At 41.6% G+C, this 16,604-nt stretch overlaps 1 protein-coding gene across 1 annotated transcript; it reads right to left on the reverse strand.

Annotated features, from left to right (window-relative positions):
• Window positions 1–1,328: 1,328 nt before the first annotated feature.
• cldn2 (claudin 2) lies at window positions 1,329–3,627 on the reverse strand. The gene has a single exon (XM_048237341.1). The coding sequence runs from the start codon at window positions 3,169–3,171 to the stop codon at window positions 2,224–2,226; it is 948 nt and encodes a 315-aa protein (XP_048093298.1). The 5' UTR covers window positions 3,172–3,627; the 3' UTR covers window positions 1,329–2,223.
• Window positions 3,628–16,604: the final 12,977 nt, after the last annotated feature.

The raw sequence follows: 16,604 nt of genomic DNA on the forward strand, positions 1-16,604 counted from the left end.
CTGTCCAGATGCCATCGTTCAGAAAGAACTACCATACAGTTGTATTGTTACCACAAGCAAAAGGTTGAATCATTCAACTCAATCATTTGGTTAATGTGTAAAAGTAAAGCTATGTGGACAGTATTTGGATAAGTGGGCAATAAACATGATTCCCTCTTCGTCTCTTCTCTCTCTCCCTCTCGGTTTCTCAGCCAGACCTTGTGCAGCAATGACTTCAATGGGAGAACTCCACTTCAGCTAATATTTGGCATGGGTGTGAAACAAACACAACCCCTAACGCACAGGTTCACATGTCCCCTGCTCTTACCCTGGTCAACAAGCCAGTATACAGTATCAACTCAGCATGGAGTGAAACTATCGATCAATGGCCAAACAAGTGCTTGCAGTATTCAGTAGTTGTGATCATAATCCTGTTTGCTGTTTACTATGACATGGTCTATGACCAAACAAGTGCTTGCAGTATTCAGTAGTTGTGATCATAATCCTGTTTGCTGTTTACTATGACATGGTCTATGACCAAACAAGTGCTTGCAGTATTCAGTAGTTGTGATCATAATCCTGTTTGCTGTTTACTATGACATGGTCTATGACCAAACAAGTGCTTGCAGTATTCAGTAGTTGTGATCATAATCCTGTTTGCTGTTTACTATGACATGGTCTATGACCAAACAAGTGCTTGTAGTTCTCATTTGTTTCTCTGCTCTCCAGTGTTCTGATCTGTGTGCACGTGACAATTTTATCTGACATGCAGTACTTTCAATAATTAATATCCTAATAATACAAATACTACAAACATTGCAAAGCAGTTACAATAGTGATATGAAGAGAGACCATCCTTCACCAAATCCTGGATAATTATTCTCTTTGGCATGTATAGGTATATTATTTTTTACATTTGTTTCATTTATTCACAATTTAACATCTGTTACTGGTTGAAGCAGAAACTGTTGGATCAAGCATCTGTGATCATAATCCTGTTTGTTGTTTAATATGACATGGTTTTATATTTACAAACACCTGGATGTGATCTGACAGTTTTGGAACGGGTGGTACAACAAAATGAATGCAGCCACAACTCACAAATTAATTAAAACATTCATTTACTTCTCAAAAAAGTAATCTTAAGGAGCATCTTAAGTACACAAACACTAGTCAGGGATAGAGTCCTTTTTTGTTGGACTGCCAGGTGACCTAATTCCAAACCTGAGAGCCTGTATACATGATAAAACATCTGACTTCCAGTGACAGGACTAGCTTGTGAAAAGTGCACATGTGGACATATGAATAGATGGAAGGAGGGCTAGTGTTGTAGCTGGCAGTGGAAAATAAATGCTGATTATCCCACAATCTCTTTATTCTTAACTACTGTATTTGAGGTGCATAAAATATTCAAGATCATGACGACTGACTACACATATGATTATTTATGACCACTCAACATTGTAAATGATTACAAATGTATGAAAAGTAAATGATAACAAATGTATGAAAAATGTATGCTCATGACTCGCCCTGTTTACATGGCTGTCCCCAGTTGAGCAGCTCTGGACAATCTTGTAGTGGTTAGGCTGTGGAGGCTGTAAGTGGTTAGCACTCTGAAAAAAAGTGACTAAAGTCTTGCAAAAAGGAGCAACTAGCAACTATTCTCAGAATATCCAGATGGCTGAAACATCTGGTCTTGCTCTCTATTAAAACTAGTTGCTTCTTTCTGCCAGACTTTGTCTAGTCACTTTTTTCAGAGTGCCAACCACTTACAGCCTCCACTTCACATTATTGGTTCCAACGCACCTGGACTTAAAAACTGTCATCTGGGCACAGCAATACTTCTCTGCCAGTGGTTAGGCGGTCCCAATTTGAAAGGCATATGGATAAGCTGAGTTCAATTGTAACCAAAAGTTTATCTGTACCTCTTTTACAAGAATTTTGGCCATGTTTTGCATTGCTGCCCAGAGTAGTTATGTGAGCTGAATGTTTCGTCAGTCTCTCTCTGCAGTTCATGTGCAGTGTATTAGCCACAGGACTGTCTGAGCGCACAGAGTTCTCTCCTCTGTGCTTTGGTTCAAAGCAGCCATCGGTAAAGGCATTACAGTCACATTCCCTCCAGTACAGCAAGTCTTTTTTTTTTACCAACAATGGCGCCAGTCCAAACACAAAATCCAGTCCATTGACACAACTTTTCTTTTATCATTTTTCTTTTTTGAATGGTGGCTGAGATCCTCAGTTTCACACATACCCAGTAACATCATAGCCAGGGGCTGCCTGTTGCCGCGGTGACTTCCGGGAGCCTTGCATGGCGACATGGGTGGAATGGCTACTAGTGCTGTTGTGGCTGAGCGTGTTGCCCTTGGTGGCAGCGGCAGGGGCAATCGGACTCCGCAATGGCATGGAGCCGCCCCCACGGGCGCCCCCACCACCTGTGCCCATCCCGCTGCCATGCGGGTACGGATACCCACCCCCGGGCCTCCGCACGCCCCTCATGCCCCCGGGCCCGTCGATCTCGTCAAAGCAGGAGACGCTGAGCAGCCCACCGCCCACCATGGACAGCAAGGAGGATGCGATGCCCACGTACAGGCAGTCCCCCAGCTCGTACTTGAGGCTGTCAGGCAGGTGCAGCGTGTAGAACGTCTGCACCACTTCATGGGTCTTCCACGCCACTGGGATCAGCGCCAGGAGTCCCGCCGTCAGGAACAGGCACCCGCCCGCCCCGGCCACCCGCACCTTGGCCGCGGAGCCGTCCATGCAGACAGTGCACTGCATGCCCAGGGTGGACACGGCACAGGCTAGCACGGAGAAGAGCACGGAGATGACCATCATGGCCCGTGCTGCCTGCAGGTTGGTGCTCAGTCCCAGGATGGTGTTGTAGGTCTCGCACTGGAAGGCACCGGTGCTCTGGTACACACATTCCATCCACAGCCCCTTCATGTTGTACACGGCCGTGACAATGTTGGCACCAATGTGCGAAGAGATCTCCCAGTAGGGCAACACCGTGGCCGTCAGAGTGCCAATCATACCCACAAGGCCCAGGAAAAATCCCAGCAGTTCTATGCCAGCGACAGCCATCTTCAATATTTTCTGAGCTGTTTTTTGTTCTGTTTTTTTTTTTTTGTCCTTACTCTTTTGGGAAATTCTTTGTTGGATCACTTTGTATCCTCTTTGAGTCACTGTAAACATCAAAGAAAAAGTGGGGGAGATCTTGTGAAACTTACCCCAATGTTTATGAGCTAGCTACCTCCAAAAAATGTTGCACTTCCAAGATTTTTCTCTGAATGGCATTCAGTACAGCAATATAATTTCCAGTGAGTTTACTTGGCAGTTGACTTGTAGTTTTCCAAGATGTGCTGCTTCTTAATCATTGTCTCACTCTTGTGTGTTCATCATCTCCCATTTGCAGTCTCCCTCTCTCTCTCTCTCTCTGTTTATTTCTCTCCGTCTGCCTGTGTACTTAGAGTCACTCTAGAATCCCTATCCTCAATGGTGACACAGAGAGGCCACGGCCAGCAAGTTAAACATTCACACATCAATTTCCCAAAAGAAACAGACCTTTGATATGTGTGCCTCAAAACAAGGCCAGCAGATCATGGAGCCAATTTTGCCAAAATAAACAGTTTTCCCCCAAAATCTTCTCTCAGCTTTCCTCCTGTGGAAATAAAAATACATTGTGTCTTTATAAAAACTTCAACAGCTTCATTATATATTTAAAAGTGTATTTAACAGTCTTCCTCAGTCAACACAAAACACATTAAATTGTTAAAAGCACAGAAAGCTTCATAATGACTGAACTATATTTCTGTGTGAGTTTGTGCTTCTACAAGTGGCTTAGTTGGGGAAAATCCCTTCCAAATTGTACAGATTTGAAATTCCTTGATTAAGATTATGTTAGTTTTCTAGAGATGAATTGAGGCGGGTTAGTCTTGACCTTATACTACAAAAAAATATTTAAAGGAAACAAATATAATATAACTGCCTACTCCATGAAAGCATGAACCACACATACACTCATACTCTATGCACACATACATACACACACACACACACACACACTCCACACACACACACACACACATACACACACTTACTGTAGTTGTCTCCAATCCAAAGTGGTTATGTTGAATATTTGAAAGAGAAATACCCTAACCTATAGCAAAGAACAATTTGCGAAAGTACAAGTGTTAGATTATGTGAATGTGCTTGTTTGTGTGCCTGTTTCCCTGTGCTCTCTCTCTCTCTCTCTCTCTCTCTCTCTGTCTCTCTTTCTGTGTGTGTGTGTGTGTGTGTGTGTGTGTGTGTGTGTGTGTGTGTGTGTGTGTGTGTGTGTGTGTGTGTGTGTGTGTGTGTGTGTGTGTGTGTGTGTGTGTGTGTGTGTGTGTGTGTGTGTGTGTGTGTGTGTGTGTGTGTGTGTGTGTGTGTGTGTGTTACGTTGCTAAGGGGGTGTGCACTAATTAGCAACTAGAGGTGCAGTGGTCCTGATCCACTTGCCAGTAAATGCAGCTAATCTCCACTCACATGCCACCAACAATGTAATGAGATTATGGCATAATCCAGGCCTCGTTTCTTTCACAGGCTGGCATCATTCAGGCTATGATTTATCACAAATGGACAAAGCCTGGCACTCTGGTGTCAAACCTGTAGGCCTATTTGCTGTCCTGCCCCCTAAACTGGATCTAAATCCCTCTCACTATGCTGCCACCACGACATGCCTATACTAGACAGAAAAGTAAATGAAGAAACTCACTTAAAAAAAGACTTTCACATCAATGTGTTCATGAACACATGTGTTATATTTTTGGGTGCTGAAGTGGACATTAGACTTTACAAATGAGGTCAAACAGGTTTGTTGAACCTGTTGTGTAGAGTGCCCTCTCCTGGAAACGCTGGAAGTCAGAAATTATAGGTCAAGCTCAATTTTTGAATGTATGTGACGAAGTGCACTATATTTTGTGAAATATGAATTGACAAAAGTACTCATTGAACTTTGAAGAGAAAGTTTGTGGAGGTAACACAACCAAGCGATCTGACCCCTTGATATGAAAGGAACATAGCAACTTTAAACAGTGAAGCGATTGAGCTCAATGAATCACTAACAATTTCTGGAGAGAAACTTGAGGACTAAGTCAGTTTGGTATAATTGCGGTAAAGTTAGTTTAACGTTTAACATTCATTTAACATTCAAAATTAAAACAACTGTAGAGAATGGAGATTACCTTCCCTCATATGGTAGCTATAAAAGCTTGATTTTTACATCCTACTTTTCCTTTTTTATGACTTTTTAGCACTTCTAGCTATGAATCTATGAATCCTTTATGCTTCCTGACAACTGACCTAATGACACCAACACAGAGCAACACAGAGACCAATGTCTATCACATGCCACAAGGCTTGCTTTTCCAAAATAATTTTTCCATGATTTTATAGAATTTGTTTTTCAACATTTTTAATCAAACTTTCGGTCAAAGACATTCTTCAGGAATAGTTCACAAAGTGAGAGTGAGTGCTTAGTTATCGTGTGATCCATTGTCCATCGTGCTCGTCTTACGAGTAGTAAATTGACCGAAAAAACTAAAGTTATGCTAAATTACGTGACCGCATGCCCCCCTAAACTCATCAGATGAGAAGCGATCTCATACAAATCAAAGGACCCCCAGCTCACAGCGAGTTCTTACGACAAGGAAATTATTTCATTTCACAAGTTTGTAGGGTTCTCACAAGCCATCAGCATGTACAAATGGAACGCAGGATTAAAGTCACAGCACTTAACACAGAATACCTGTGAATGGCAATTAGTGTAGCCAAGCATCAAAGTAGAGTCCCAGATTGATAGGTCTACATATTAAACATTGTCTACAGAGACAGCCATGAAACAAAACAAATAAATCGATGCAATGTAAAACATCAGGCTATATGCTCAAACCCTTCGATTTAATCTTTTTGTACAATTGTTGAGACAAAAGTCTTGGAGAAATATATAAATACTATATGAAAATGAGAAGTTAGAAACACAGGAACTCTAGGGATCCTGAAATCATCATTAAGCCAGCCAACAAGGGCGTTGCCATCGTCTTGCAGATTATGGATGACTAAAGAAAAGAAGCCTATCGCCAGCTCAATGATATAGACTTTTACAGAAAACTAGAGGCTAATCCTACTCCAGACTTTCAGAAGAGAATTTTAAAGGTTACTGAAATGGATTTGCAACTGAACAATATTTCTAAGAACGAACATGTTTTTCTGAATTGTAAACATCCTGTGAATCCTATTTTTTAATGTTGCCTAAAATTCTCAAAAGCCTGGTTAACAGTGTGATAGTGGGAGATATGTCTTGGAGGAGGTTGGTAGGTATAGGGTCTAGTGGGCATGTAGTAGGACAGCTACATGTTACATGTTCAGACACTTCACTCTCAGTGAGACGGGTTAATGACGAGGTCACGCAGTCAGACTGCTGCCTGTAGGTTCTTTGCTGCACACTCAGCCTGGGGAGGCAGGTTGTGACTGCTTGGTTCAGTGAACTGACTACTGATGGCTTCTACCTAGTCAGTGATGAATGAAGAAAATATGTCTGCTGTGAGGTTAGAGGCTGGTGGAGGAGGGGGAGGATTGAGTTTTGAAGGTGGCACTTTGGATCTTATCAATGTTAAAAGCCCTCTTTGCAGCAGTGACGCTGAATGAGAAGGAGGAAAGTAGTGACTGGTAGCTTGAGAGGTTGGTAGGTATAATAGTTAGGTGTTGTGCTATTTCCTCTATGCAGCTCTGAGACCAGTACGCAGAGTTCAGAGGGTATCATTCAACCATGGGAGCAGGTCTGGTGGATAGAGGGCACAGGCTATTCAGACAGGAGCTTATTGTAGAGCAGAGAAACTTTGTGGCATCATTAACCTCAAGAGAGGAAAATGTGCTAGTAGGTGGAAGAGCAGAGGTTACTAGAGAGGAGACATGGACAGGAGAGAGGTTGCGGAGGTTGCTTCAAAAGGAGACTATGGATGGAGGAAAAGAGGGCTGTTCCGTGAGGCACACGTTGAACTGTATGAAATAGTGGTCAGAGTGGTGCAGAAGGGTAACTGTGAGAGTACCTGTGCCAGTTTCGACCGACAATGACATCAAGCTCTCTGCCTGCTTGTGAGTTGGAGGAGTGTGGACCCGTGGTAGCTCAAAGGAATGTGTGAGAGACAAGAAGTCCACAGATTTTGGATTATCTAGGTGGATGTTCACGTCATGAAGGACAAGCATGGGACAGTCATTCTCAAGGATGGAGGAGGGCAAACTCATTAAGGAAAATGCCTAATTGTCCCAGTGGACAGTAAATGACAATCACATAGATTTTGACCTGAGCTGTTACAATGATGACATGGTATTCAAAGGAGTCATATTTGTTTGATGATGTCAGTAAAGTATGTTTCTAGTTGTTGGAAATTACGCCCATCCCACTCCCTCATCCAGACAGGCGTGTAGTTGATGGAAAGTGCAGCCAGGGTGGCACAGTTTTCCGGTTTGATCGAGGTCTCAGTGAGAGCCAAGAGGTCTAGAGATAGGTGACTAGTATAGGCAGAAATGAAATCTGCCTTGTTTACTGCAGATTGGCAGTTCCACAATCCAACAGAGGAGGTTTCACTAGGGCAAAGTCTGCCCTAGTGAGTGGAGGTTAGGTTACAATGCCTTTTGACATACCTTCTGTGTGACCTGGAGATGACAGGAATTGGCCAGAGGCACATTACTTAAGAATGATGAGAAAACCAGAGCTATGATAACAGATAAATCGGATAGTTAGTGCTTTATTCTGTGGCCTTACCCGGTAGACATGCATGTCTTTACTCTATATCGTCTTCACATGATTAAAGCTGAACCCGATACGGGCTGACACTACAGCACAGCTTTTACTGTTATTGTGATTCCACGTTTTGCTGATTGCACCCGGCCGAGACCGAACCAAGGAATTGCCAGGAGAGGAGGAGTGGATGGATTTACAGTATCACAAAGCAGATTGAAAATAGCAGTAAAAACATACCTTGCAGACAGGTTTTCAGCACTCTGAATCGCCGCCTCAATTTATCTTCAAGAGTATCTTAGCAGACACTTCTTAAGGCTCTATGAGAAGCTTTCTCAATGTATTTCCAAAAGTATTGCAGTTAGGTTGTTAAGCTGGAGCTTTGGTGAGATCCTGCCTCTAAATGAGCAACCAATGAATTGCCAGGAGTGAATGGATTTACAGCCTCACCTCAGTTCAGGTGTTATGCAAATAGCATCAAAAAGACACAATATCACAAAGCAGATTGAAATTAGCAGTACAAATGTACACCTTGCAGACACCTTTTCAGCACTCTGAGTCACATTGTTCCCATTAATATAGGGCAACGATGTATTTGCTGGAGAACTTTAATCATCAGTATGCAAATTGCCATGATCATCCATACACATCACAATAAATGGAACTGGCTATGTGGTTTCCCAGCAACATTGCTCAAAAAGTTGCACCATGTACCTTGTGTGTGTGTGTGTGTGTGTGTGTGTGTGTGTGTGTGTGTGCATGTGTGTGTGTGTGTGTGTGTGTCTGTCTGTCTGTCTGTGTGTGTCTTGTGTGTGTGTGTGTGTGTGTGTGTGTGTGTGTGTGTGTGTGTGTGTGTGTGTGTGTGTGTGTGTGTGTGTGTGCGCTGTACACTAAATTGTGCCAAGGGTGTTTGATGGGAGTGAACAGAGGTAGTGCAGAATCAGCTTACGTGTTTGTTGCTACACCTTTGGGCTCATTTCGGGGAGGTGTGGGGCAGCCACCCATCCTCACACCTCTACTGGCACTCACATTGAGCTGATAGGCCTGACTTGTCTGGACATTCACCGCCTTTGTCCAAAGAGAGGAATCACATATGAGAAAACCTTCTTTGAGAAAACCATGCCTATGTAGCTATCTTTCTCTAGCTGACCAATGTCCTAAGGCTATTGAGAACTACATTTATGTTGCAGTGATGTTAGCTGTCACTCCTGCTATTTATCTGTTTTAATCATAAATGACCAAATTAGAGATAAGCTATTATTATTACCCATATCAATTGAGACACCTGTAAGAGGCCTCTGTCCAACAGCTCTCCAGGCAGTGTTTCACTTTCATGAATGACCCTATAATTTTGATCCATTTGATCAATATTTCTCTCCTGATCTCATCAGAGGCTCACAATATATTGCAGACATCTAGTGTTGTAAATGACTAATGAATAACAGTATGCTCAAACAGTGCCATCATCTGGACAATTATGTGAATGCAGTTGAAAGTAAGATTGATCGGAGATGAAATTTGGTTACTAATGATATTTTCACATGGAAGAAAGGCAAGACAGGCCACAGTAACTTTAAAGATGAGTAACAAAACCATAAAAGTATAATATCATGAAGAAAAACAACAGGTGACTTTACTTTGCTTTATTCTTTATTCAGGACACAAAAAAACAGTTCATAGCATAATACAAAACATAGCAAAAGACAGACAAATACAAGACAAAACACATACAATAAAAAAAAATACTACAACAGCCAAAGTTCCAAAATACACAAAAAGAGATATTAGCATAAAAACTAAAATGCCAATGGTTCCACAGTCTCGAAGTGAACCTAACCGCACTCATTACAGGGTTCACTAGTGTTGCAATTATGCTGTCGAATGACACATACATGTGAATGTTTATAAATTAAAGATTTACACTTATGATATACAGTGTGTACAGTTTATTATGAGAATTATTTTTCTGTGATCTTTCTGTGGGTTCATAGGCCACGGGGCCCCAACTGAGCAGTCTTCACCTTTTCAACTCTACTCACACCACCAGTCAGAAGTGGGGAGGAGTGGGGTGTCACCATCTCCTTACACTCCAACAGGCACACTCCAACACCTCTTCTCATTACCCCCCCACACACACACACACACACACAAGAAAGCTTTATTGGCATGAACGTTTCAGCAACATTATTGCAAAAGCTCAGTTACATTATGTACATGTAGAAGGATAAAGTAAATAAATTAAGATAAATTAAGTAAGACATAAATAAAATGATGATTTTAATCATAAAGACAAACATACAACATTGTTGGTGGTTGTGGCCTCACTGGCTGTCCCTCAGGTCATGGCAGGCATAACCTCATATCGAATCCCATATTGGCAGGCTCTATAGGAGATGGAAACAAATTGACAAGAGGGATTCATTTTCGCGGAGAAGATGTACAGGACTGAGCGGTATAATGCATCTAGTTTAGATTGTGGTTTCGTGAATGTAATTTGAGTCTTGAATTTCCCTCTGGGGATCAATAAATTATCTATCTATCTATCTATCTATCTATCTATTTTCCTTTTCAGTGTTTGTAATTTGGTTGGGTCTCATTTTTCAAGCTACTGTAACATTGTCCTGGGCCTCAGTGATGTGGGATGGTGTTAGGTCACTGAGTTGGCTAAGTGGGCTCGTTCCCATGTTTTGTTCATGGCTTTTCAGAGCTAGATGGTGGAGTGAGTTGGGGTTGCTCGTGTTTTGCTCGTGTGTTTTTAAGAGAAGTTAAGGGATCTTTTTGAGTGTTGATAATAATGGAGTATTGGCCTAGCTCTGTCCTGCATGCATTGTTCGGTGTCTTTCTCTGTACCCGGAGGATACTTTTGCAGAACTCTGCATGCAAGGCTTCAGTTGGGTGTTTATCCCAGGTTTAGAACTCATACCCCAAACCCCATACCTCACAGCCATATAGTGCTATTGGCTCAATTACGGTTTTAAATATTTTAATCCAGATTCTAAAATTGATCTTTTGATGGCATAAAATGCTCTTTCAGTTTTTTCTTTAAGTTCCTTCACAGCCAAGCCAAAGTGCCCTGTTGAAGTTAGGGTTATACCTATAGGTATAGTTATTTGTATGATCAATTTTGCTGTTGCCTATTTTAAAGTTGTTGGTGTTTCCTTGTAGCCTGGAACATTTTTTTAAAGTATATTGTTTTGGGCTTTTATGCATTTAATGCGACAGGATAGTGGAGAATGACAGGAAGTGAGTGGGAGAGAGAGTCGGGGTGGGATCCGGAAAGGACCACGGGGCGGGAATCGAACCCGGGTCGCCAGCGTACAGTGGAGGTGTGCCACAGCCAGGGCATGCCTGGAACATTTTTTGAAAGATTAGTACCTTAGTTTGTTCAAGGTTTATTTTCAGGGCTCATGTCTGACAGAGTTTTGCCAGTACATCCACGTGATGCTGCAGGCCTTCTTTCATCGGTGACAGCAAAACCAAGTTGTATATTTATAGATGTGAGAAAAAGTGGAATAGAGCATTATGTCCAATATTCCAATATGTGATTTAATATTCTGCATTATGTCCAATATTCCAATATGTGATTTAATATTCTGCATTATGTCCAATATTCCAATATGTGATTTAATATTCTGCATTAGGCCCAATATTCCAATATGTGATTTAATATTCTGCATTAGGCCCAATATTCCAATATGTGGTTTACTGTTCTGCATTTCTCACTAGTGGGTAACTTTGACACTAAAAGATTATATGTAATGACTTTGTATGATATCTGTACTGTCCCTGTGTATATCTGTGTGTGACTATGTATTTAGAGATAAGTGGGAATATTATGACTTTGCAGTGTTTCACTGTTCTGCATGGCTGCGTCAGTAGCTATCTGCTCCGGATTCCCAGGTTGCCACTAATCAGAGTCTGATTCAGTGTAGTCCACATGAGATGGGATGACCAACGCCATCTCCCGTCAGCTTGGAAGGATACTTAAACCCTAACTATTTCCTTGTCTAGGGCCTGTCTTTGCATTAATACTATGCAATGGTGGTTGTGGCAAGACAGTTATGTCACAATCTATTTCCTGTTGTTCTTTGTTGATATTCCATTTGTCAAGAAATCAACAAGTGTGTCAGTTGAAAAATGACTATAGGCTTATGGATCGGCATGTTCTCCTCTACACTGGTTAAAATGACTGCTGAGCAGCACTCAGGCATCCAATCAAGCACACCTCAATCCACCTCACACCTCTATGCTAATTCACCTGCCCCCTCACACCCCAGCAAACACACTCCAGGACCCTCACTGTCTTTACCCCTCCCCTCTCCTGAGGCAGCTTTTTGACACCCATTCCAAATCAGTCAGTGCAGAATAATTTCAAGGGTTTACAGAGAAATGGTCTGAAAAAGAGAAAATATCCAGTGAGTGGACACAAATGAAGGGATATGCACAAAAATTATCTCAAACTGGTTTGTTGAATATAACAATGAGTTCACTCTAATCAAATGACCACCATAGTCACAAGATCTCAATCCAATAGAGCACCTTTGGCCTTTGGGTGTGTGGTGGAAAGGGATATTCACATCGTGGATGTGCAGCAGACAAATCTGCAGCAACTGTGTGATGGGGGTCATCCCTATGTTTCCCGGGTCCTGTTCCAGTTAGGGTTATAGGGTCCTATGTTTCCTGGTTCCATACAAAGCGGGGAACGTAGGACCCGGGGAACATAGGGCCTAGGGAACATAGGTATGCTCCTGTGTGATGCTATCATGTCAATATGGAATAAAATCCATATTAGCAATTAAGGCATTTCTGAAGGCAAAAGGGGGTCCAACCTGGCACTATCAAGGTGTACTAATAAAGTGGCCAGTGAGCTCATTGTCATTACATTTAGTTGTGTTTACTTGTTTGGCTGCGTAGCATGCTAATTTGTTTGTTAAACAGTGACATTAAGCTATGTTTGCTAATGTCCAGCTTCTAGATGTTATGTGGCAAACAGTAGTTATAATGTGATCATGTAAAAGCTTGCTAGGACAGACGCTCAAGGAGTTCATCGCTGGATTTTAGGATAGCCTATATGGCAGCCGATTGCATTCCAACCTACAGTCAACTCAGGCATTAAATGACTGGAAGCTTTGTGGATTTATAGATTGTCGTAATATTCAACTGTTGTTTTAAAGAAGATGGTTGAGCCTGTGTCTGTGGTTAAAGGTGAAGATGTTGATGAAATTGTGAGGGATGATGTTGGAGACCACACCAGAGAGCAGAGGATTCACACACACATACACACACACACACACACACACACACACAGATGTGCACACACTCAGGTATACACACATTCATTCAAACGCACACATTAAAGCAAAGCACAGGCGAACACACACACACACACACATGCACGAGTATGCAAACACACACATTTCAAAATGCTAAAAAAATAAAATCTAGATATACTAACTAACTCTACCAAAACATAGCAAACTTGGCTATGTCAAAACACTAGTATGTTTTTTTTCTACACACAAAACCAACCAACGAACACATTTGTATGTATTAATTAGACATTTCCTAATTACATTTCATGCTCCTCCAAACAAACTCTAAAAATGGTTTTAGAGAGAAAGTGTGTGTGTGTGTGTGTGTGTGTGTGTGTGTGTGTACCCAGACAAAGGGAGGAACACCTTTTGACCTCTAAGGCAGCATATTTTAAATTACTATGAAGCTATATAAGTAAATACATAATGTGCTTAGAGTTCGTACCCATCATCAATTTGTTTGGCATAAATTTGTCAAAACACTATTTTGCGTGCTGGAATGTCAGGGCAAGCCTTTGTTGGCACCTCTCCAGGGAGAGGGATGAGTGACTGGAGGGTGTCTGTATGTGTGAGGGGAGGGTGCCACCCCCTACACCTTCCCAAATGAGGTCAGTGTGTTTGTGAGGGGGTTTTCATCAGGGTCACCCAGGGTCATCTAAAATAATAATGCTTTTAAGAGGGGAGTGTGCTTACAGGTCGGTCACAAAGTTACATGTATTTACATTTACTCATAAGCTGACGCCTTCATCTAAAGGGACTTACTAGTGAGGAACGTTCAAGCTACAGTGAAATAGGATATCTCAAACTAAATAATAAGTACCGGTAATGCATTTTATAAAAAAAATAAAAGATAACTAAGGCAATTGTGCTAAAAACTTGAGAAGAAAATTATGATGTACAGCATACCTGTCAACACTCCGGTTTTTCCCGGGTTCTCCCGTATTTCAAGGTCATCTCCCAGCACCCTCCCGTTTTGTTATTTCTCCCGGAAAACTCCCATAATTTGCATGGTCATCAAACTTCATTTTAAAATCATTGATCCATTCATTTTTTCTATTAGTCTGACATCTCTCAAGTTGCCAGATTGTGTATGAAATACACCCTACACATACACGATCACTAAGTTTCAATTTCAACCGTTTTGTCATAGGCTAAAACCTGGCAACCCAAAACCCAAATAAGGAAGCGGGTGCCGACAGCGCAGCCTGAGTCTCGTCGTAAGCAAGCGGGCTAGTTAAATGGCCTACTCCAGAACTAGCTGTTGTGAAATTGTTGGGAATTTAATTGATTAACACATCACATAAACTGTTATTGAGTGTTGTTGATACACTGAAACTTGTGCCCTCGGAACCAAATCTGGCAGCAAGCAGCTTTGGGGTTTTGGAAGTAGGCTGCAGGCAGGCAGCTGGTGGATACATAACTGGCATGCGTAAGGTACGCCCCCCCCCCCCTCAAAAAAAAAAAAAAAAAAAAAAAACCCGTTTTTGGAAAGCTAAATGTTGAGGTATGATGTACAGTATGAGAGATACTAGACAGAAGAAATGTATGGCAAGTGTGTGATAGGCATGTTAAGGTTGTTAGAAGTGTTAGAAAAAGAGAGACTCACAAAAGATGTAGGTCTTTAAAAGAGATTCTGGAGATAGAGAGGGACACCCCAGCTCTAGCAAGTAGCTCGTTCAATCATCATGCAAGTCATCATCATACAAAGCAGATAGCCTTTATTGTATTGTGTGTAGGAATGGCTGTGCCAGAATGCCTGGAGGAACACAGCTGCTGAGAGCTAACATTACATACGCCTTTGTGATAACATGTTTTTTGTAGTGTCTACACTTTTAAGTAAAAGGGTCTAAATGAAGTCGGCATGTGAATGTTGTTGTCATATGCTTGTATGAGATTAACGAGTGAAATCCCTCACCTCGTCACATCAGACCAGAGGTGTGAGGGGAGGTGTGGAGAGCTCGGGTCAGGGCACTGACCTCCTCAGTCTGACCCAGGCAGAGGTGAAATAATTATCAATAATCTGTGTTCAGTCAGGATTAGAATAGGCTGTCACTTATTTTACATAGCCATCTGGATATGTTCAATTAGTGTAATTTGATTAACTTGCTCATTCAGGTGATAGAGAGCAGAATAGGGGTTCCTGTCAAATGTATTTCAGGGGTGTCTGCCAGTTTAACACCTAAGGCAAATGGATAAGGATATCGACTCCACAAATAACATTAGGATGCATTATGATGATACAATTAGCAATACACAGATAAGCATTGATCTGTCACCTATTTGGATGTTGAAGTAGAGGAAGGGGCATCAAATCAAATGGAGTGAAAGGCCAATGGTAAGAAATGAAAGGTATCTAGCAGGAGGGGCAGATAAAAGTGCAGATAGTGAAGCTTGATGGATGGATAGAGAATCTGGCAATTTAGAGCTCTGTTGATTCAGAAGTCCCATTGCAGTGTGTTACAGTCCGAATTTAGAGAAACAGAAATGAGAAAAGAAAGAAGCTAAAATCCAGCACATCCACGTGATAACCTTTGGACGTCCCTCCATGTAATACTGATTAACACAACTGTTAAATGTTAAAAGCATAAGGTAATACGTCATCCACTATAGGCCCAGCCTATTTTATTGATGGCAAAGCGCAGAGGGCAGTCATTCTGTTGTGATTCGCCATTGCAGACATTCCTCTCAACGGGGGATAGCGATTTTAGGAAGGATGGGGGTATCCAAGCCCAATCTGTCTCTGTGATCAGCAAATGTGAAAACAGAAGGCAAGGCTCATGCCCGCAGACTCGCAAATGAACCAAGTAAACAACTCAACACGGGTTATTTTCTTGAGAGATCATTTGAAAGATTAGACATTCGTAAATAACCACAACGTCGGTTAGCTGAGTAGTAGCCTATAGCCTAATCTATTTCATCCAGATGGTGAACAAGTATTAACATTTAAAAGAAGCAGAAGAACCCTAAAAACAAAAACAACAAAGTCTAAAATAAGTTCGTTAGGGTCAGTCGAATCTGACAAGGGCCTATTGTTCCAAATTATGGAAATAAGACTACAAGTAAAATAATTTTAGTCTTTAAAATAAGAAAAATAAAATAATAAAGGCACTTTGTTCAATTGAGGAAGGCAGCCTATGATCGAATTAAATTATAAAACGCTCATTTGGTCTTTAAACGATCCATTATTAAATTAATCAAGTCTACTTTGTCCCGTTTGTCAATTTGCTGTCCAAACAGGGGGTAAATATAACGAGGTTCTGCTTACTTTTCCAAATGGGCCATTGGGGACTGTTGTGAGTCCATTAGAGGATCATTAACATAGCCTTGTGCTATTTCTCGCACCTGGTCTGACTGACAAGTTGGGGTCGCGTGCTGAGCCTCGAACCATGCTTCGGGTCAAAAGCTTTTCATAGGGTTGCCAATCATATGCAACGTATTTTTGTACAATATAGTTGACATGAGTGGCAACAGTCACAATGCTATCTATGCCTGAGTTAAAATGTCAGAAGAGAGTTGCGTGTTTTAACATTTAGTCC

The sequence above is a fragment of the Alosa alosa genome, chromosome 2, assembly GCF_017589495.1.
Source record: "Alosa alosa isolate M-15738 ecotype Scorff River chromosome 2, AALO_Geno_1.1, whole genome shotgun sequence".
Classification (NCBI taxonomy): Eukaryota; Metazoa; Chordata; class Actinopteri; order Clupeiformes; family Clupeidae; genus Alosa; species Alosa alosa.